General features: G+C 45.8%; 1 protein-coding gene and 1 long non-coding RNA gene across 3 annotated transcripts in view; both read left to right on the top strand.

Moving 5' to 3' along the window:
• Grik4 (glutamate ionotropic receptor kainate type subunit 4) overlaps positions 1-6,878 on the top strand; it is a 305,772-nt gene extending 298,894 nt beyond the window's left edge. For both annotated transcript variants that reach the window (XM_036193270.1, XM_036193271.1), the window contains 2 exons: positions 2,633-2,751; positions 6,122-6,878. In XM_036193270.1, coding sequence (XP_036049163.1) covers positions 2,633-2,751; positions 6,122-6,478 — 476 coding nt within the window. In that variant the 3' untranslated portion in view covers positions 6,479-6,878. The remainder of the gene's footprint in view (positions 1-2,632; positions 2,752-6,121) is intronic.
• A 293-nt stretch (positions 6,879-7,171) lies between these two features.
• Positions 7,172-9,115, top strand: LOC118587338. The gene is made up of 2 exons (XR_004945448.1): positions 7,172-7,561; positions 7,996-9,115. It is a non-coding gene; the product is annotated as an uncharacterized LOC118587338 (long non-coding RNA).
• The last annotated feature ends 11,495 nt before the right edge of the window (positions 9,116-20,610 follow it).

Raw genomic sequence — 20,610 nt, 5'->3', positions numbered from 1 at the left:
AAACATTCCCTTGTATGCACAGTGATGGCTGAGAAATCACAGCCAACTGGAAATTAACTATTTCTTTCTCCTCCATAAAACCAGAAGAAAAAAAATTAAATGCATTTAGTTGTAAGTTGGGTGGGTTGTCTTCTAACTGCTTTTGTTTGGGACAGAGCCTCCAAATGTGTTTTAAGAACTTTCAGAGTGACTTAAAATAATACTGAAACAGACAGCTCTTTTCAGAAGGTTCACTGTGATAGAGCAGAGGAGGAAGGGTCATTGAATGGACAGAACTGGAGCAGTCAGGAGTCTGAGAAGGGAAAGACATGGACTGGAAAGAGCCAATGGCGAGGGAAAGATGGGAAGGTCCAAGAGGTGACTGACAGGGAGGTGGGAATGCAGCCATGGGCCACAGATGATAGAGTGAGGCCCAGAGAGGAGAAGACACACCCCTTGCAGGAACAGGAGAGAACTAGGAGGTGCTAGTCTTTTGCTCATGTCAGGTAGATCTGTCCTTAAGTGATGGTGGCATCTTGGCGTGTCCCAGCATTACTCAAAGACTCACTTTACCTGGGCCATCTGACTATCACTAAAGTCACTCTTTGCACTGGGCTGCCTGGAGAAGCTGGGGCTTCGAGGGTTCATGGGCTATAACCATGTCCTTCTTCTCATCACTCCTTATCCATGAGCTGGAGCACCAGCCTGCAAACCCCAGCCAGACCCTTGGACATACCCATTCTTTTTAAAGAGCCCCTTTCTATTCCATCCCTTCATCATGTAGGTCTTCATAGTCTTATAGTTCAAGGCCTTCTGTCGCTGGTGCCCCAGGTCAGAGAGGCTGGTATTCAAATGAACCCTAACGATTTTCCTATTTTTAAGATCCTCCATCTTGGATCAGTCGAGATAGAGGCCCCTGCATTGATTGGTGCAGATTTGGAAGAGCTGACTGCGAGGATCTGCAGACCAGAGGGCATGGTCTGCTTGATGTATTGCTTATGTGAGGCTTTGGGCCCACTGGAAGTAGACCATCAGCTGGGTGGAGAATACCACTGTGCTGTGCTGTTAAAAAACAACAACAAAAACAAGAAAACCAGATACCCACCTGGGTTTTGTGGTAGGAAATCTGAGGCATCTTGAAACAGCCTGGTAGGGATATTGTGCCAGCTTTCCAAGCTGCAGAGGTAGCATCCATTTCCTGTTCCTTTCTGTGGAGCATCTTAGGTGGTGCTCTCCCTGACTACAGCATAGCCCCATGCCCCATGACAACTTAACTAGACATCAGACATGGAATAATCCCAACAAGTACAGGACATAAGCTTCCAGGTCGCCAATTTCTTAGATAAAAGCTTTTTGATCCCTGATTGTGGTCCTCCTTCAGTCAAACACCCCATGTGTCCATCTGACACTTCTCTTAGTTTGGTTTTCCTGCAGCCAAAGAAAGCATCAAGTTGTGGGGCTGAACTCATCAACACTGCATTGTGAAATGGCCATAATCATTCTACAAATGTGCATCAAGATAGCTTCAGATATCTTGCTAGGCAACGAGGGTATGCTCCAACTGTAAAGAACTTAAAAATGCATAAGTCCTTCCAAAGATAACAATTTCAAACTAGTTGTAGGCCTGGCTAGCTGGGAAAAAATTCACCTAAGAAGCTTGTTTCCAATGCAGAGTTCTGGAGACAGACAGTGAGATGGCTCAGCAGGTGACGGTGCTTGCTGCCAAAGCTGATGGCCTGAGTTTGATTGCCAGGCCTACATGGTAGACGGAGAGGGTCTGCTCCTGAAGGTGGCCCTCCGACTTCCTTCCAATGGGCTCTCTGGCACATATGCTGGGTGTGTGAGCACACACACTGACACACAAATAAATAGATATGAGAAAGAAGAATAATAAAATGAGTTCATCTTCAGACATACTGATTTATTAGGTAAGGGCTGGCGATTTTTTTCCAGGAGTTTCTGATAACAGCCAAGTTTGGGATGCATTTAGTCGTCCAGTAGGCTCCAAAAAGTCTTACTTTCCAAATAAGCTTAGCGTTTTAGTCCCTTCTCTCAAATGTCCAGGTCCAGGATTGTTTCAGGGATTGGAGATTTGGGATTTTGGAATACTGGCTGGCTGAGCATCCCTTAGCCTGGAAATTTAATACTTAATGTTCTCTGAAATCTAAAATCATTTGAGCACCATATATATACTCAAAAGCTTCGGGTTTCAGAGTTTTGGATTAAGGGTGACCAACCTATAATATTCTGGCTCAGGCAAGCATGATTCTTTCTATACCTTCGTATACCAAAACACACTGTGAAGAAAATGAGCTGGAAGTTGTAGAATTTAAGGTATTTTGGTGTCCTGTTACTATGAGCTAAATCAGATTGGGCCTGCACTTTCCTGTAAGGTAGTCCTCAGCTCCCAGCCTAGTACAGTCTTGTGGGTTTTCCAGTCTCCTTCATTCACAGGTAGGTCTCCTTGCCCCAATTTACTGCAACCACCCTGCTTTTTTTTTTTTTTTAAGTGATGAATTAAATCTTTTCCAGGGATGAATGAGTCTGAGAGACCATCTCCAAAACTCCATTCCGATTGTTGAAGTGACTTTTGCAATGTTGTGGTAGGTCTTCCCCTCTCTCAAAGTAATTTCTTCTTATCACTCTCTTCTAGGCCTGGGAATGGAGAATATTGGTGGAATCTTTGTGGTTCTTATTTGTGGCTTAATAGTGGCCATTTTTATGGCTATGCTGGAGTTTTTATGGACTCTCAGACACTCAGAAGCATCCGAGGTAAGCTTCCAATGGCTTCCAAAGGCATACTGCCAATGGCAGTGTTTTTGAAACTCACTGCTTCTGCACAGGACCTGTGGAATGCTCCCAGAGGGCACACAGGACAGGACAGTGGGAACAATTTTAGTCCCTAGAATAAAAGATCTCTGAGTAGACGCTGTCACGTATTGATTGTGCAACCACAGAAAGGCCTCCAGATTTTCCTTTGACACAGCCATCAAATTAATATGTGAGGAAAGATGTTTTCTAAACAACAGACTATATGGTATTATGTGTGTGTGGAGGTGGGGGTGAAAAGTACCAGGTCACGCATGTGAAATATGACCACAGCCCTTCCATTTTGACTGACTTTACTTATAGGCACATGTGAAAATCCTTAGAGACATTCCAATTTAAAGGAACCAAGAGGTTCATCTTCTTTGTCAGGGATTTTAATAAATTTAGTTATCTGGCTGTGGTTTAGAGGCTGGGTTAATATCTACTTTGTACCTATGGAAAGTCTGAAAAGAAGGGAAACTTTGTCCATTGGTCCTCTATCCTTCTCCAGGGAAAATGCACAAGAATTCTTTGTCCATTGGTCCTTCATTCCTCCCCAGGGAAGATGCACAAATCCTTGCATGTTAATTGCACTGTGAGACTTCTTCTTTTTCTTTTTCTTTTTTAAAATTACATTAGCCTCTCAGCTCTGGATCTTCCTTAAGCCCCCTCCTTTAACTGTTACTGGGGAAATATCTCCTGTCTGTACAGACCACATCCTAGAACCCTATGTGATACCACCTCATAGGGGACCTCAACAGGGCATCACTGCTCACCAGTTCCTAGGCTGTCTGTGGTCAGCTTTTTTCCCACACTGTCACCCATTCTTCTGCCCTTGGCTCCTGCATGAAGAGAGCTTGATCTTCTGTTACACTCCCCCCAAGAAACTACAGCCCCTGTCTAAACCCCTACCTAAAGATGTAATCCTTGGGCCACTGCAGCAGGGGGCGCCACCCTCCCAGTGCCTCTGCCTGATCCTACCACTCATCTATTCTAGGACTCTGCTCTCAGCCCCGTGTTTCTGTATACCCTCTCTCCAAAATTCACAACTGTGCCCCAGTTGTTCCTTTTAAAGAGTAGTAATGTCACTGCCACCTTGCTTTACACCACCCTTCTTCTGAGCTAAGGACATTGATTATTTATTTATTTATTTATTTATTTATCTCTTTATTTATTTACTTATTTATTGGTTTTTGAGGCAGGGTTTCTCTGTGTAACAGCCCTGGCTGTCCTGGAACTTGCTTTGAAGACCAGGCTCGCCTTGAACTCTGACATCCACCTACCCCTGCCTCCCGAGTACTGGGATTAAAGGCGTGTGCCACCACCTCCTGGCAACATTTCTAACAGTATTACTTTCCATTTCCTTGCCCCTCTCTCAGCTCTTGACAGCATTCCACTTGGCTGCTCTCCACCCCTAGGAAGGACCCTTGCCATTGTCTGACTCCTTCAGCAAAGGACAACCCAAAGGGAGCCCATCCTTCCCAGACTCTCTTGTCCTTACATTTATGTATTCTGATTGGGTTATGATCTGATTATCTCATTATGAGTCTGATCGGGTGAGCCTTTCATTCCCCAGTGAAACCTTCCTTATTTCTTCTCCTGCCTTTTACTCCGGACCAGCAAAGCCACCGCAGCACTGCTGTAACACTGACATAAAGTGCTTACACGCTGTACTGCAGCATTGGTAGACACGGAGCTGCTTGCGTGTAAGGACTGCCTGGTATCTCTGTATTTCCATGACAAATCACAATGCTTGACCCACGGTAGATGGTAAATGCATGTTTTTAGATTCTTGTCACGTGGACTGGATTAAGCAGGTGGCCAGAGTTTTGTTGCCATAGTAATTATTAGAAGCACAGAGGAGTTTAGTGATTTGCCAAGAATCTTCTGCTCTTTAGTGACAATGATGGGTCTAGATTCAGTTCTGCAGGCCCAAGCAAGGCCATAGTCTATGAGGTGCTACCTGCAGCTGCCTCCATGGCCTGTGTCTCCCAAGAGCTCAGGCAGGGTCTGGATTTACAACGGCATTCAGTGAGCCTCAGGCTGCTCTGGTAGCTAAAATGAGGAGGAGGCTGGATTGGCTGTGTAGTCCTGGTATATTATGTGTTCCACTGACAGAGCATGAGGAGGAAGCTGCTTCTGCCATCATACTCCAGGAGTACTGTTCTGACCTCGGAGTGAGAACTCAACCAAGTGTTCTTGGGCCTTGGAGTTTGGCAGGTTTCAGTTCTAATTCCCAACACACAGTGCTTCCTGAATTCCTACCTACACATCTTTGAAATGGGTATTATAATATTAGTGATAGCAACAATAGTAACACGGGTTCATAATTCTTTATCCACTGGTCCTCAGACCCCAAAAGCTAGGAACGGTCCAAGCCCTTTGTAAGTCTGATGCAAATGTATTTCTCCACAAAGCCCGACTCATGTGTACCGTCTTCATTGCATTCAGTGTGAACACACAAACATTTTGCTGTAGAAATGGCACTGTGTTCAAATATGGAGTTTGTCCCAGACCCACTGGGTGTGAAACATCATATGGTGTTTGTGCATTATAATGCCTTTCTAAAATCTGAAATATTCTTGAGTTTTGAAACACATCTGGAGCCAAGCGTTCCCTGGTGGGAGACTGTGGACCTACAGATAGATGTAGCAGCTGTTTGCTTCAGTGATTTTTCAGGATGCATCATCTCCCACCATTGGCAACTTCACTCAGGACAGCTGAAAGGAAGTCAAGGCTGTATTGGCTTTTGGCAGGGGTAGCCCTGTCATGTCGATAGAGCTGAAAGAGAAGTTAGGGAAGAACAGGCGGCTACTTCCTCCCGAAGTGTTTCCAGAATGTTCCTTTCCAGCGCAGACAACTAAACTGGTCACGATGGCTAAAACACATGGGAATCTTTGGGCTGAAGACAAAATGAACAAATGATGAGTTTTTCAAACACCAGGGAGGCTGATATAGAAGAGTGTGTTTGAAGTAGGTTTCAGGATCAGCATTTATCTGAGGTCAATGGATGAAATTCTCAGGGGTAGAAACTAAGCGGAGTAGGAGGAAGCAGCCCTTAGTGAAAATATGCCAAAATGGTACCCTCTCTCTCCCAAGATGCTGGGGTTGCCCTTTGAAGGTAGCCAAAAATTGAGCATCATCTGGCAGGGATGTTGAACGAAGGCTGTAGTGAGGCGGGCTTTTGAGCCCTAAACAAGGGTGGGAAAGAGGCCTTCACTTAACCTTCACACCTGAGATGACAGACTGTCCCAGCACCCTCTGCCTGCAGAACCCAGGAGACTCTTGAGGCCGGTTCTGAGTGGCTATCTGTAACTTCCATTGTCTCCCTCAGGTGTCTGTGTGTCAGGAGATGGTGACAGAGCTGCGCAGCATCATCCTGTGCCAGGACAGTATCCACCCCCGGCGGCGGCGCTCTGGAGGCCTGACACCCCAGCCCCCGGTCCTGGAGGAGCGCCGGCCCCGGGGTACCGCGACACTCAGCAATGGCAAGCTGTGTGGCGCCGGGGAGCCCGACCAGCTGGCACAGAGACTGGCGCAAGAGGCCGCCCTGGTGGCCCGCGGCTGCACGCACATTCGCGTGTGCCCCGAGTGCCGCCGCTTTCAGGGCCTGAGGGCGCGACCGTCGCCTGCCCGCAGCGAGGAAAGCCTGGAGTGGGACAAGACCACCAACAGCAGCGAACCCGAGTAGGGGGCAGCCAAGGACCGGACTGCTGAGCCGGGCGGGGAGGCGGGAGGGCTGACTTCACAACATCCTTCTCTCCCTCCGGATTCAAGATTCAAACACTTCACAAAACGATCAGAACCTGATGCCCCAGCAGGAGGCGGATCCCGCCCTGTGGGAGCAGGTCTATCCAAGACGTTGCATCCATGTGGCAGAGATGCTGTCCCTTGTGGGCACAAGGACCCATCTCCTCCCAGAGGGCCTTTCTTTCACACCCAAATAACATGGAGTCTGGGTAACAGGGCCCTGCCGGGAGAAGTCTAAGAAATTGATGGCATCATCAGTTGAATTCCCCCCTAGGAAGGGGCCATTGTACCCTGGGTCTAGTTCTTAACAGGAAAAAAATTAAACTCAACAGGGAAGTTTTTCTTTTCAGAATTTGTATAATTTTGTTAATGTCCTTTTCTTTCCTCTCCTGGTTTTTTTTTTTTTTTGTCTCTTCTGGTTCACTTGCCTTGTACTTTGGGATGGGGGTGTGTGTGTGTGTGTGGTCTGGGGGATGGAAGTCTGACACCTTTCTCTCTCTCTCTCTCTCTCTCTCTCTCTCTCTCTCTCTCCCTCCCTTCCTCCCTCTCCCCCCTCTCTCTTTCTCTCTCTCTCTTCCTCTCTCTCTCTTCCTCCCTCCCTCCCTCTTCCCTTCCCTCCCTCTTCCCCCCTCTCTCTTTCTCTCTCCCCCTCACTCCCGATCACTCCCCCCCCCCCATCTGGCTTTGGAGCTGCTGGTGCACAGGGTTTTAGGTGGTGAGCCCCCTCACATTGTGTGGTGTTTGGTGGTCTCCCTGAGTGTAAAGGGCCTTGGGTGAAAGTCTATCAAGTCAACTGGTTAAATGCCAGAAAAAAAGCAGTCAGCCTGTGGCCTACCAGAAGACACCTTGAGATGCCTGGGGTTCCAAGGATTGATCTGGCTCTTCTTTTTCTCTCTTTTTTTCCCAATTTTCATCTCAGAAAACAGAAGGAAGACAGAATATGCAAAGCATGCTGGACACTCTGTAAGGAGGAAGGAGGGTGTGTGTGATTCTCCTATACTGTGGTCCTGGCTTCCATTGCAAGGTATTACTCAGGAGAAGGGGCAGGACCACCCCTCCGTATGATGGACCCTTCACAAAGGCATCTCTTTTTAGCTGAACTCAGTAGCTGCCTGTGAATCACTGCCCCCAAGGTTCCTATGGATTGGGTGATTTTGGGGGGTACTAGACATGAAACCTGGGTGCAAGTGTGTGTGTATGTGTGTGTGTGTGTGTGTGTGTGTGTGTGTGTGTGTGTATGTTCATTCATGCTCCCATACACGTGTGTACCCAAAGCATACCTGCATATGTTTATGAATCAGAAAGACCTTATATAGCCAACAACATGCCTTGTTCCTGGGAGAGAGCAGAGTCTTTTAGCCTGTCACTGGCTGAGGAGCTAGGAACCATAAATCCAGATGTCAGTGTGGCCAGTAGCATTCCTTGTATAACTAAAGGTGAAGTATCTGACTTCTACAGACTTGCCCAGGTGTCCAGGGACTGCTCTGCCTGTAGGAGGCTTGCAAGGTCTGGAGTGCTCTCGGCATGGGAGCGCCAGGACTTCCGAGAAGCTGACTTTGTGTCATCGCTCCAGAATTCCACAGAGAATTGTCACTTTCTGACGGAAGACAAACCCTATGCAATTTCTGATTGTAAACCTAGACAAGTCAAAGAGAGGGATGAACAGCGGCCACCAACTCCACCTTCACCACCACCACCTTGAGTCAAGCTGAGTTCATGTGGCTCTTGTTCTGAATGTACTAAAATAAAGACGCCTTTGAAGATGCTGAGCTGACTGCCCTGTTCTGCCTAGCTTCTGGATAGGTTGGCATCCTCTCTGTGGGGGACTATTTGTTAGAGCTGCCACCCCGGGGCCAAGTTGGAACCCCAATTCTTCTCAGTTCATATAAGAGATGCCCTGTCAGCCCTAAGCTGACCTCTTGCTGGTGACTCTGAATCTGTTTTTATTTTTCTCTTTAGCTGTTCAATGGCGGCAAGCTGTGTGGAACACTTGAGGTGTTTTCTTGTTTTGTTTTGTTTTGTTTTTGTTTTTTGTTTGTGTAAACATGCCTTGTGGAGAAATACAAACTGGGTGGGCAGGGCATTCAAAGGCTGACTGCCAACAGACCCCAGTCACAACTGCTCCAACCCCACCCAGCCTTTTCCCATGCTTCTGACTCCAGGGATCCCTCCTGTCAGATCACATCTTGGACAGGAAGGGTTGTTTTTTTGTTTTGTTTCGTTTTTAAGAAAAAATAAAAAACAAAAACAAAAATCAAAAAAAAAAAAAACAAACCTTTGTTTTTATGGGCAGGATATCTTGATCAAAAGAAACTTTTTTTTTAATGAATTAGTGAAGTAAATGTCCCCACGTGTGTCATTTGTAGTGTCTGTTTCCTTCCCTTCGTGGAACCAGGCAGCTGTCCTTAACTCCATCCCTGCGCCTTCCCCCAGTGGCTGTGTACATCTGCTACCGGCTGTTTATGGTCCTTGGTTTGACTCCTCCACGGTGGATCCATTGGTTGTTGGCTTTCTTTCCCATCCTGTGTTTTCTATCAGAATCTGTGTACCGTATAAAGCAGTTTTTTTCTTGTCTGTTTATCTTTCTTCGACTGGAATATTTATAATAAAACAAACCCTGAAATGTTAGTGATGGGTGAGAGCTGTTTGGATGTGGGAATTGTGATCCTGTGCCCACCGCCCAGGTCTGAGACTCTGAAAACTAGGGACCTGCTTGGTATCTCACCCTTCCCCTGCCTCTCCCCGGCCCCCTTTCTCTACCCCTTTCTTCTCCCTCCTCTTCTCCTCCGCCTCCTTCTCTCTGCCTCCCTTTTCACTCCCCGCCCCTTCCCCTCTTTGTTCCCATCCCAGCAAAGTCTAGGTGGCTTCTTTCAATTTTCAATTCTGGGATCCCGAGCCAACTCCCCGCTCCACGCATACACCCCTCAAAACGGATATGCATGTTAATGGAGTTCAGGTTTGTGGGGTTTTTTGTTTTCCTAAATGCACTTTCACAGAATAGTCATCTACTGATACCTGGGGTAACTCTAGTCAGATGTCACCCCAGATTCCACTGGGACCCTGAAGATTACATCAATTAAAATATAATACTTTGCTTTATTTCTTTTAATTGCTCTGCAGGGCCCCGACCGTCACAAGATCTCTACTTCAGAGCCCAGGTGGGGTGTAAGTTGAGCATGTAGATGTTGGAAAATCTTTTGGCTTCCTCTATCCCAGTGCTCATATGAGAATATTCATGCTGGGAACTTGCCAAGTAGCCCTCTTATTGGTTAGGTGAGACCGAAATATCACGATAGCCAATCCATCTGGGACCGCTCTTGTGAAGGTTCATTAGTTTGGGATTCCAAGGAGTTTAATTTTCTTTTGGAATCCAAAGAGGACTTCCCCTTGGTGTACAGGGCCAGCGTGGAGCTGGAGTGCAGCTGGAGAGAGCAGTCTGAGGCTCTCCCATCAGCCCGTCGTTCACAGCACTGTGAAGTAGTCTGGGGATGATAAGCAAGGTCTAATTCCCTGGCCGGCTGTCAGCGCTCAGCTCATAACAATGAGACCTGTTTGGAGAATGCACAGAAGGTGTCCTGTCTGAAAGCTGGGCTTCCCATGAGGTCTTCTCATGAGAAAAACGGAATCTTAAGTGGCTTTCAGCTTTGAATAATTCTCCTGCCTTTTAGGAAAGGGGACTCCCTACACACACACACACACACACACACACACACACACACACACACACACACACGCCAGTCCCTACAAGGACCAAACTGAGAACATCCTCAGAGGCTGGCAACTTGGGGGTCCGCTGGTATGCCTCAAAGATTGGCAATTGCATATTTTCAAAAGGCATGTCCTGTAGAGGGAGAAAACCATAAGTGTGGCTTCCAGAGGTGTGAGGGTCAGACTCCAAGTCTTAGAACTGGGTGGTCAACAATTTCACTATTATGTAAGAGACAGGGGAGAGATGTCCTGGCATTATTGTTAGATCTTGATCAGTCACATTTCATTGGAGTTTCCCAAGAACAGATGAAATAACGCAGGCATCATTATGAGGCTAGTGAAAGGATTTGTGACAGGAGAGGAAAGTGGGAAATCTGTGTAGGTGATAAAATGGAAAGCTATCTGTGACTGGAAATGGCAGGAAAGGTCCCAAGAAAGGGCATAAGGGAACTGAGCATCTAATATGGCTGTCAATTAAGCATGTCATGCAAGGGGATCGGTGCACAGTGGCTGATGTAGTGACCTGCCAGGGTGTAGGATCTCATTTGCAGGTTGGACTGTGTGCAGTCCACACTGTAGAGAGCAATGTTTCTCCAGCTAGGAAACTAGCTAAAGGATCCCGCCCACCCTTTGATATTCCTCACACCCAATCTAACTTTGTCTCTTGGCTATGTCAGAGAAGTCAGAGGGTAACAGAGATGGGAGCATCTTGGAATAAGGTGGAACCTTTTTCCCACGTTGGCAGGTAGTATTCGATTGTTTTTATTTCCCAACACTACTTTAAATTCTGTGAAACACAGCCAAGAAACAAAGAAACATGGAGCAGTACCCTGAGAGGACAAAACTTACTTGTGAGAAAGAGTGGTAGGACTGGGGAGATGGCTCAGTTGGTCCAGTGCATGCCTTGCAAACGTAAGGACCTGAGCTCGAGTCTCAGAACTCATAGAAAAGCTGGGGCACTGGAGATACAGCTGAGCAGTTAAGGGCACTTTCTGCTTTTGCAGAGGACTTGGATTTGAATTTCAGCACCCACAACCATCTGTCATCCCAGTTCTAGGGAAACTGTCACCCTCCTCTGGCCTCCACAGGCACCTACACGTGTGCAATGCAGACATAAATGCAAGCAAAACACTCATACACATTTAAAAACAAAAAACAAAAAACAAACAAAAACAAAAACAAAAACAAAAACAAAAAACCTTGGGTACCTGGAGAGGTGGAGACAGGTGGGTCCCTGAGAGGCAGCCTAGCCTACTTGGTAAGCTCATGGTCAGTGAGAAACCTTGTCTAAATAAAATCTATTAAAGAGGACAGCACATGAGGACCACCACCTGAGGTGGTTCTCTAGCCTACACACACACACACACACACACACACACACACACACACACACCCCAATGCTAGGAAGTCAAGACTTTGCTTCATGGCCTTTGGAGTAGAGCATGGTTAATTCAGACCGGTGAATAAAAACACAGCCTGTGCTTGCCGTGGTTCCTTGTCTGCCTTCCCACCCATAGCAGCCCTTCTGGAGGAAATCTGGCTCTCCTGTGATGCTCACTGTTACTTAGAGATGCTCACCACTATCTCCCTCTCGGGCTTCCTTAAATTGTGTTGGTGGGATCAGCTGCCTAAGCGTCAGCCTCACCCTGTGAAACACAGAAAGGCTAGCTGGAATGTGCAGCAGCTGCCTGGAGAGAGGACTCTGAGCTCATGTATGAACAGGATCTGTTTAAAATGGGAGGACAGGAGTACAAATACAGAACTGAAGATGGAGCCAATAGGAAACTAATGTGGAATGAAATCCTCGCAGTTCTAACATACAGGGACATCGGATGGAGCTGCCTTCCTTTTCAACCCATTAAGACATTCTGTTACCCGTAGCACACCGAGTCTGCCTAGAAACTTATTCTACTTGGATTGCTCTGATTAAATTCTTAGTGGCTTTTCCATTAAAAGTGAGAGAACGTAACTTCTATTTCTGCATCATCTGTAATCCTAGAGTACCGAGTGGGCTGAGAAGCATTTTAAATCATGGAAACTTGGTCAAATGTGATTATCAAAGCAGCGAAGTCACAGGCAGGCAAACAGCTCAGGCCGGTGTTACCAAGAGACTGTACCCACCAGCTCTCCTGTGACAAGACTTCAAACTAGCTTAGAGAGGATCAGATAAAAATGGTTCTGCATGAGACAAAGTTATGTTTCTTTGTGGATTCCCCTGCCCCCCCCACCCCACCTATTTTCTATAAACTAAAACCTGGTGGGGTGTGTCTCTGTATACTGAGTATGGCATGTAGAGCAGTTTACCAAAAACATGGAAGTTTTTCTCATTGTGTCTGTCTGTAAGGTATGTGTGAATATGAAATGTGTAAAAGTGTTGTACATATGATATGTTTACATTCTCTCTGCAGGTTTGTGTCAATATGTATATGAGGGGGTGAGATGTGAGTGTGGTGTGTGCGTGTGGATACCAGTTTAGCATAGATGAGTAGGTTCTTGACAATGGGTTTAAAGGGTATATGTGAGTGTGTAGTGTGTGTCCATTGAATGTGTGTGGTGTGTATGGAATGTGGTGTGATGTGTTTAGTGTATGTGTAGTGTGTGTGGATGGTGTGAGAGCATGTGGTGTGGTGTGGGAGTGTTCAATGAGCATGACAGTTTGGCACAGATAATGCAGGTCCTTTCCTGTGCGTAAATGTGTATGTGAGAAAGAGTGGTGTGTAAGTGTAAGTGCATGTGGCAATGTAGCACAGACAGATGTGCTGGGTCTTAAACAATGGAAGACAACCTCTTAGCACTTGGGTCTTTACCCAGTGCTTCTGGGCAACATACTTGGGCTAGACTTTTGGCTTTCAACCACTGAGTTCTCACTGAATAGCCTTCAGTGTAATTTATTTCTGAGCTTAATGTCCACGCAGATTCATGCAGCAGGAGGTAGTTTTCCCTGTTCTCAGTTGAGTGATACTGTGCCTGAACTGATTTTGTAAATCCTACTGTTGGCCACTTTTGCCAGCTCAAACCCACCATTCCTCCAGCTACAGTGAGCAGCCCAGTAGAAGGTTTTGAGAAGGTGGGACTGAATGCAGCCAGAGAGGAGAGGAGCGGGGCACCAGCTCCCTACCCCAAACTCATCCACAGCTTCACCCATTCCAGACAGAAGTCCATCTTCAAACCAACCCAGCAATGTGCTTAGTAAAGGTGGAGTATTCCGACTGGGTAAGAAAATAGAGAATTCAGAAACATTTTAGTTCAGATAGCCTGTCTTTTGTTTAATGGGGTGGGCCAGCAGATTTGCTGAAGCTGCTATTGGATTTCAGCTTTCTGACAGTTTTGCGTTCCCCTTCCACTCCATGCAAGGATCGCTCTGCATTTATTTTTTGATCCCAAGCTGTTCTTCCTGCCTTTGCTCTGGTAGTTCCGACCTACTTGAGGGGCCATCTCTGCATTGCCAAAGTTCTCCCATGTTTAAGCCCTGGCTTAAATACTATTTCTCCAATGAGAGCATCCAGGGTAAAGAGAACTGTCTCTTTCTTCCTGACCTCCCTTTATGGCCCCTTTGGTTTCCTGCTTTGCTCTATGTATGGCATGTGTTGTCCACCCCTTCCTCCCAGCTTTCCTGGTCAAGCCTTCCAGACTGTAGAGAAACATGCCTTTCACTCCTTCGCGGTGGGAGTGTGGGTGGGATTTCTAGCACATACTTGCTTCCTATGAATGAATGCATGAAAATGGATGAAGAAAATCTGACAGAGAGCAAATACACAAAAAATACAACAAATGTGAAAGTGAGTGGCAGGGATGTGCTAATGCGCCCTTGATTCATAGTGACCAATCCAAGAATAACTTAATAATTTATTGCAAGCAAAAAATGTGACTTCATTCATTTTCCCGGGCATGAGGCCTATGGGGAGAGGAAGACGATAATACCTGTGGGCGGCTAGGAGTCTACTCAGAGGGTAGGCAGAGAAGTCTACTTCCTACTGTCTGCCTGTCTTCCACACAGGCTACAGGAATCCAGTCTCCTGACTCTTAAACCTGTTCTGAGAAAATCAGCCAGCTTTCTCCCTTCTCCTCTCATTATCCTAAAAAAAAAAAAAAATCAGTTGAATTTATCAAAGCTTGGGTTCTTTACCAAAACAATTGAAATCAACCTGGGGCCCTCTGTATTCACTAGGAAACGAACATGTGAACACAGCATCCAGGATTGAAGGACAGCAAATTATAGTCCTAGCATTTCAAGTATTTGTAAAGGGAGGTCTGGCCCATATTGACAAGTTCAGAAAATGCTGCCCTTTTCTTAAGTGTTGGTGTTTAGATGGAAGAAAAGAGAGGCCATGAAGAACTGACATTTCCCAGGTATGGTCTGCACGGCAAACACATTTGTTCATGTAATTCTCCAAGTAGCATCCCCCCTCTGGCTCCCTGTGAGCTAAATCTTATTATTTACAAACTGGCAAACAAAAGCTTCTGAAAGTGAAATATCATTCCCAGAGTTCTGTGGCTGGGGAAAGGCCAGCCTCCAACTCCCAGGTCAAAGTTCTTGTTCTTCGCAGAATGGGGACCCGTCCCTCAGCACCACGTCATCTGAGCTCACCTGGGAAGAATGCTCTCTCCAGAAAGGACAAAGACTTGGCAAGGGGCCACATTAGCTCATTTTTTCCACCAGCTAGGACCTCTGCTTTTTGTTGGTGATACATATAACTCTCTCTGACTCTGTAATTCTGTTTGTCCCCGATATTTTTGCATTTGGTCTTTGATGCGATTCGCCTCTCTAATGCTCACAATATATATCCCTTAAGAGGTGGAATTTATTAGAAAAGCCTTTTTACTAAGGTCTCTCACAATTTTTTTTATTATTAATAACCACGGAGGTTTGTGGTTTGAGCGTAGCTATATCAGCTGAGCCAAGACAGTTATTTAGTTGAAGTGAGCATCCAGAGGCTTTGATTCCCCTCCCCGCCTAGTATAAGAAAGTCAAGATCAGTGATCAGAAAAGAAAACCCAGGCACAATTGTGTATGGCCTTTAAAGATCTAAGTTAGCCATCTGACTTAAGTATCTGGAAGGTTCTCCAGCAGTTGGTTGCTTCATTTTTGGCCATGAGGACCAACCACCCCCAAGCCATTATGACTAAAAACTGCACCTCTATAAATTTGAGATCCTAAGCCTTTACTGAATGCTATGCTTACACTGGTAGGAAGAGGGGACACTTGTGGTACAGCCAAGAGGTATGAGGATGGAGGAGGCCAGCTGGAAAGGGTGGGAGGTTTTATCTGGCATAGTTGCTAGAGCTGACAGTCCGTTCTACTCAGAGGCAGACAATAGAAGGGAACAAAGCCATGTGCTCACCAGTCACTGGAATATATGAGTTAAAGTGACCAGTTATAGATTAACTAGATCATTTTTTCATTTGAATTGTTTTTATTTTAAATTCATTTTATGTAATATATATTGACCCTATTCTTTCTTCCTTCAACGCCTCCCAGATCCTCCTCAACTCTCTACCCATCCAATTTCGTGTTCTTTCTCTCTCTCTTAAAATAAAGGGGAAAAAAATTAAAAATGAAAATCAAAACAGATAAATAAACTAAAAAAGAACCCCAATAAGATTTTAAAAAATATCAAAACAAAACAAAAGCACACACAACAAAACTCAGAGTCCATTTTGGGCTAACCAACTACTCCTGGGCACGTGGCTTGTTCTACCAGATGGACTTTGCGTCCACTTCCCTCTCTCAGTGCTGACACTTTGTCTGGTTTGAACTTGTACTGGACTTGTGCTTGCTGCCACAGTCTCCATGAGTGCATTTATGTGTTAGTCCTGTTGTGTCTGGATGACTGTGGGCGTCTGCAGGAGACCAGCTCCAACCTGCTCCCACCTATCAAAAGGTTCTTGGATGGAGGAGAGAGGAATTAGGAAATAGTAGGTAGACAGATAGACCTAGATGACTAGGAGAAAGACAGAGACACAGGATAGCTTCAGGAAGGCCTGGGTCAATACCCAACAGCCCAGAGCTTTATTCAAAAGGGCTTTTTATATATGCCAAGGGGAGAGACAAAATATCTCCCCCTTGCAAGATCAAAGCACACCGTATAGCCAAGTGTAGACCCTTCTAAACACTTGGTAAACATGCCCGTGGTCAAATCATCCCATTATACCATCCTGTTTGGTAAAGCAAGCTCAGATTCTCTGACCCTGAGTAAGTTCTCACTAGACAGCCTCTGTGGGTCCCCTCAAATGACACTATTTCCTTGGAGTATCCATCACCTCTGGTTCTTACAATATTTCTGCCGCCTCTTTCCCATAGACCCCTGAGCCTTGATATTTGATCCTAAGTCTAAAAAAATCTTATGTGTGGTAGTTAGTGTATGTGTGTAATCCCAGTGATGGGGAGACAGAAGCAGACACATCCCTGGGGCTCACTGGCCAGCCATGCTAGCCTACTTGCTGGGTTCGGTAGGCCAGTGAGGGACTCGGTCTCAAAACAAAACCAAAAAACCAAAGTGAGGAAAACAGCACCCAAAGAGTCACAACTGGATGGCCTCTGGCTTCTAGCCAGCATCCAAAAGGAGCAAGCTAAGGTCAGAGAGTTCTAAATCTGGGCTACATAGAAAAACTGGCCGCACAAAATCAAGCCAAACAAAACGAAGTCATTATTTTTCATAACGGTCCTTTCAGTCCAACTTTAAGCTCTAATGATCAGATATGGGATCCATCTGTGTACAAACTCCATTGCACGGGGGAAGTAACATGACACAAAACATTCTGTTGCTGAGTAAATATGAAGCACCCAGTTCCAAGGTCATAGACTAAAAAGGCAGGGCTGCAGGAGGCACAATAGCAGGGGGTATGTTATCTGCTAATAACCTGGATAGTCGACAGGAACGCGTTCTGCCGTTAAGCATGGTCCTCGGATGTCCTCGGTGTGCCTGCTTCTGCCCTGATGAGTACAGGAGACACAGCAGTCAACAGCAGAGAAACTCACTCACCACATCACTCATGGGACTCTGCATCTTAATTTGGTTTTGTGAAACGTGTACTATTGTACCAGTGAAGCCATATGCTAAGGGAAAATCCAAAAAGTAGCTAAAACAAACCTCCCAATGTCAGTACCCAAAGAGGCTCATGATCCCTGTTTTGTCCTCTGGTTTTTTTTTTGTTTTGTTTGTTTGTTTGTTTGTTTGTTTTTTACTGTTTTCAGGTCAGCATGTTATTACTGCAAGTAGATACAAACAGATAAGGCTTACCCAATATGGTTGTCAGTGAACAGAAGGGGCACACATCTCCGGGACCCCAAGACCCTGAGAAATAAGACTCACATGAAATAAGGTATGAATTTCTGATTCAATCACCAATCAATACACGCATAAACATACAACACACACACACACATACACACACACACACACAGAGAGAGAGAGAGAGAGAGAGAGAGAGAGAGAGAGAGAGAGAGAGAGAGAGACTAAAGCAAGCTTCCTGCTCCTGAGGCATTTACAATCTGTGAGGATTGTAAATCCAAGAGATGTTTGGGAGATCCTAGGACAATCCTTGCTTAGAAGGATACTTGATGAGGAAGGGTGGCTTGGCATACTCAAACAAGGGTGTACTTGAAGAATGTGAGACCCCCTTTCTCTACCCATCCAGTGAGTCCACAGCAGAATGGGTCAGTCTATACAACCCAGTTCCCATTCTTACACCTGGTGCCAGGCGGTCTCTCATGAACCGTCTCAGAGGACCCACTATAGTCTATACAAGCCAAAGAATCCAGGGCACCTCCTTCTTCACAAGGGAAACAGCCCAGCTAGTGTTTCCTCTTAGCTCCGGGATAAGAGGGAATTTGAAGCTCCGTAGCCATGATGTGGATATCTCTCTCCAGTGGTAAACTCACTAAAAGGAGGCTTTAAAAACTTTTCAGAGTTCTTTTAAATGAAGGCTGCTCCGGTCGAAGTGCTGAAATCGTACTCTCTACTGCCCAGTTATCTGATAATTGAGGTCTCAGGGCCCTCATTATACAACTGGTGCTGAAGCCGGGTCACTTGCCTTGGCTCCGATAGGCAGCACGTGAGGGCGCGTCGGGGAGCTGGGTGTTTCTCAGGTGGCCCACATTCAATGCAGAGTTCGGAGCTGATCAATAGGGCACAATAATCAGGGGGCTGGGAGCAGGGCTGGATTTGAAAGGATTTTCGAGTAATCAGATTGGAGAGTTACCCTGGGTGTAAAGCAGCATATAATATCTAGCTGCATTTGGCACCCGCAGGCAGAGGTAGTAGCAGCTTGTCTGTCGGGATGTCCGCCCCCTTTAACAGCTCTTTTAATTCCAGACGAAATGAAAATTCCTTTCTTAGGAGTCATTAAGGCTCCAATTTTACTTCTCGTTATTAAACCATGAAGTTGGCCAAAACATTTAAATTAAGCCAAATGGAGAGATTTATGAGCAAATTGGAGTCTAGGTGAAAAATTCAGCCTAATCTCCCAAGATTAAGAAGCACACAATAACTAAATTATTGAGGGGGAAAAAATAAAAGCAAATCACTGCACTAACAGGGAGAGATGTTCTTTCTTATTTTTCCCATAGAAACAGCTCCTTAAAATTGAGTTTTTAGTTGATAATTTCATGCTTGGTAATATTCACATAGTTTGAGAAATGCTGGAAAAAGATTTAAATGGTATTTTAGTCTTCGTGCGGAACTAGAGAAATAGGTCAGATTGATATCCCTAAGCAGCCGGCAGCCACCTATGCCAAAGAACACTGTGAAGAGTGCAGATAGGAATTACCTCAGATCCTGCTGCCCTACAGACAGACAGAAGGCTGAGGTTAGAGATTAAACCTGTTTGATCTCCACTTTCTCCCTGAGCTGGTCCTGCCTGAGGGAAGAGTTCCCAGCTTCCTGAGCATCCACATATAAGGGAAGGGGCTGAGACCCCACTCACACTCTTTATCAGAGGCTGGCTTTCTTCCTGGAAGAGAAAGTGCCCTAGAGGCAAATTTGAAATGGTAACTGAGAGCTGTATTAGTGACCAGCTATTGGAGACACTGAGGGTCAAGAACATTCACAATTCCATTGCTAGGTCCAAACGATCATCTGGTCAAAAGGAGAGGCAGTTACCCCAAGGGTAGATGAGAACGTCAATTAAACTGGGCACCCAACTTTACCATGTCCCCAGATACTCCGTTCCCCTAGTGTACATGCAGTGGCACTTAACACTCACCAGCAGCACTTATTTCTTTGGGTAATGGAATAGAATGCTGAGTTAATCATTACAAATCAGTGCTTACCCAAATGTAGAGATAAGGTCAGGAACTTGATCAGGGAGAGGTCAACTGTGATGGAGATTCACACAGGGTCTGTTGCCCAGAGACCTGCCCAAGGGGCTTCTGGCCCCAGCTGGGAGTTATAGAGGTACTGGGGGCTGTGGGAAAGCTGGCCACAGAGCACAGGGGATGAAAAGCAAGGACACTTTGCAAAAAACTCATCATGTTTCTTTTATGTCTTTGTATCCTATAGTAAGTGCTTTTGCTACTTTTTTGCTAATTTTTCCTACATAATTACAATTAACTGTAAGGCAGCCTCATTACCCCTATTATGGAGTTGAAGAACCAGAGGCTTACGGAGTTTGTCCAAGGTCACAAACTTCTCCAAACTTGAGCTCAACTTTGCCAAACTTTAAAGATCCTTCTCTACCATGTCATCATACCACTGCACTGGAAATAACAGAATAAAAGGATTATTCACAGTTGTGTGAGCCAGTACTCACCCTGCTCCATCTGCCTATGTAAGGAAGTCTGTGTAATAAACCCCAATAAAAGCTTGCAAAATGACAATGGCAATTAGCAGTCTAGAATGTTCCCAAAGGTTTGGGCCTCTGCTTAGCACTACCACAACTGGTGTAACCTAGAAGGATAATGGTAAAGTTGGATGCTTACTTAATCACAAAGTCCTATGGATCCTTGATCTCCCTGCCGGGGCTAGAATTGCACCATGGTAGACAGTTTTTTCAATGGTGCTGGGGTTCCGAACTCAGCCAGCACTCTACGGATAGAGCCATCTCCCAGTTCCTCTTCTTAAACTGACCCATCTCAGATATTTGTCATAGTCATAGAGAGCTGACTGACACGGATAGAATCTCTCTGTGAGAGTGAGAGGCTGGATTTGACAACCAGATTTTGGCACACTCAAGACTCATCCTCTTGGGATCTCGGCACAAATCACAGTTGCCGCCATCTTTGTTTCTGGGGTCACTTGGGTTCCTTCATCATTTGGCCTCAGGTGAACTTAAGACAAGTCTCTTCATTCCCCATAGCTGAGGTGAAACAAGGCTAAAATAGTGAAAGGTTTGGCTAAGGGGCTCAGAGGTCACAAAGGGAAAACC

This window comes from Onychomys torridus, chromosome 7, assembly GCF_903995425.1.
Source record: "Onychomys torridus chromosome 7, mOncTor1.1, whole genome shotgun sequence".
In the NCBI taxonomy this organism is placed as follows: Eukaryota; Metazoa; Chordata; class Mammalia; order Rodentia; family Cricetidae; genus Onychomys; species Onychomys torridus.
This window is presented reverse-complemented; position numbering and strand designations above follow the sequence as displayed.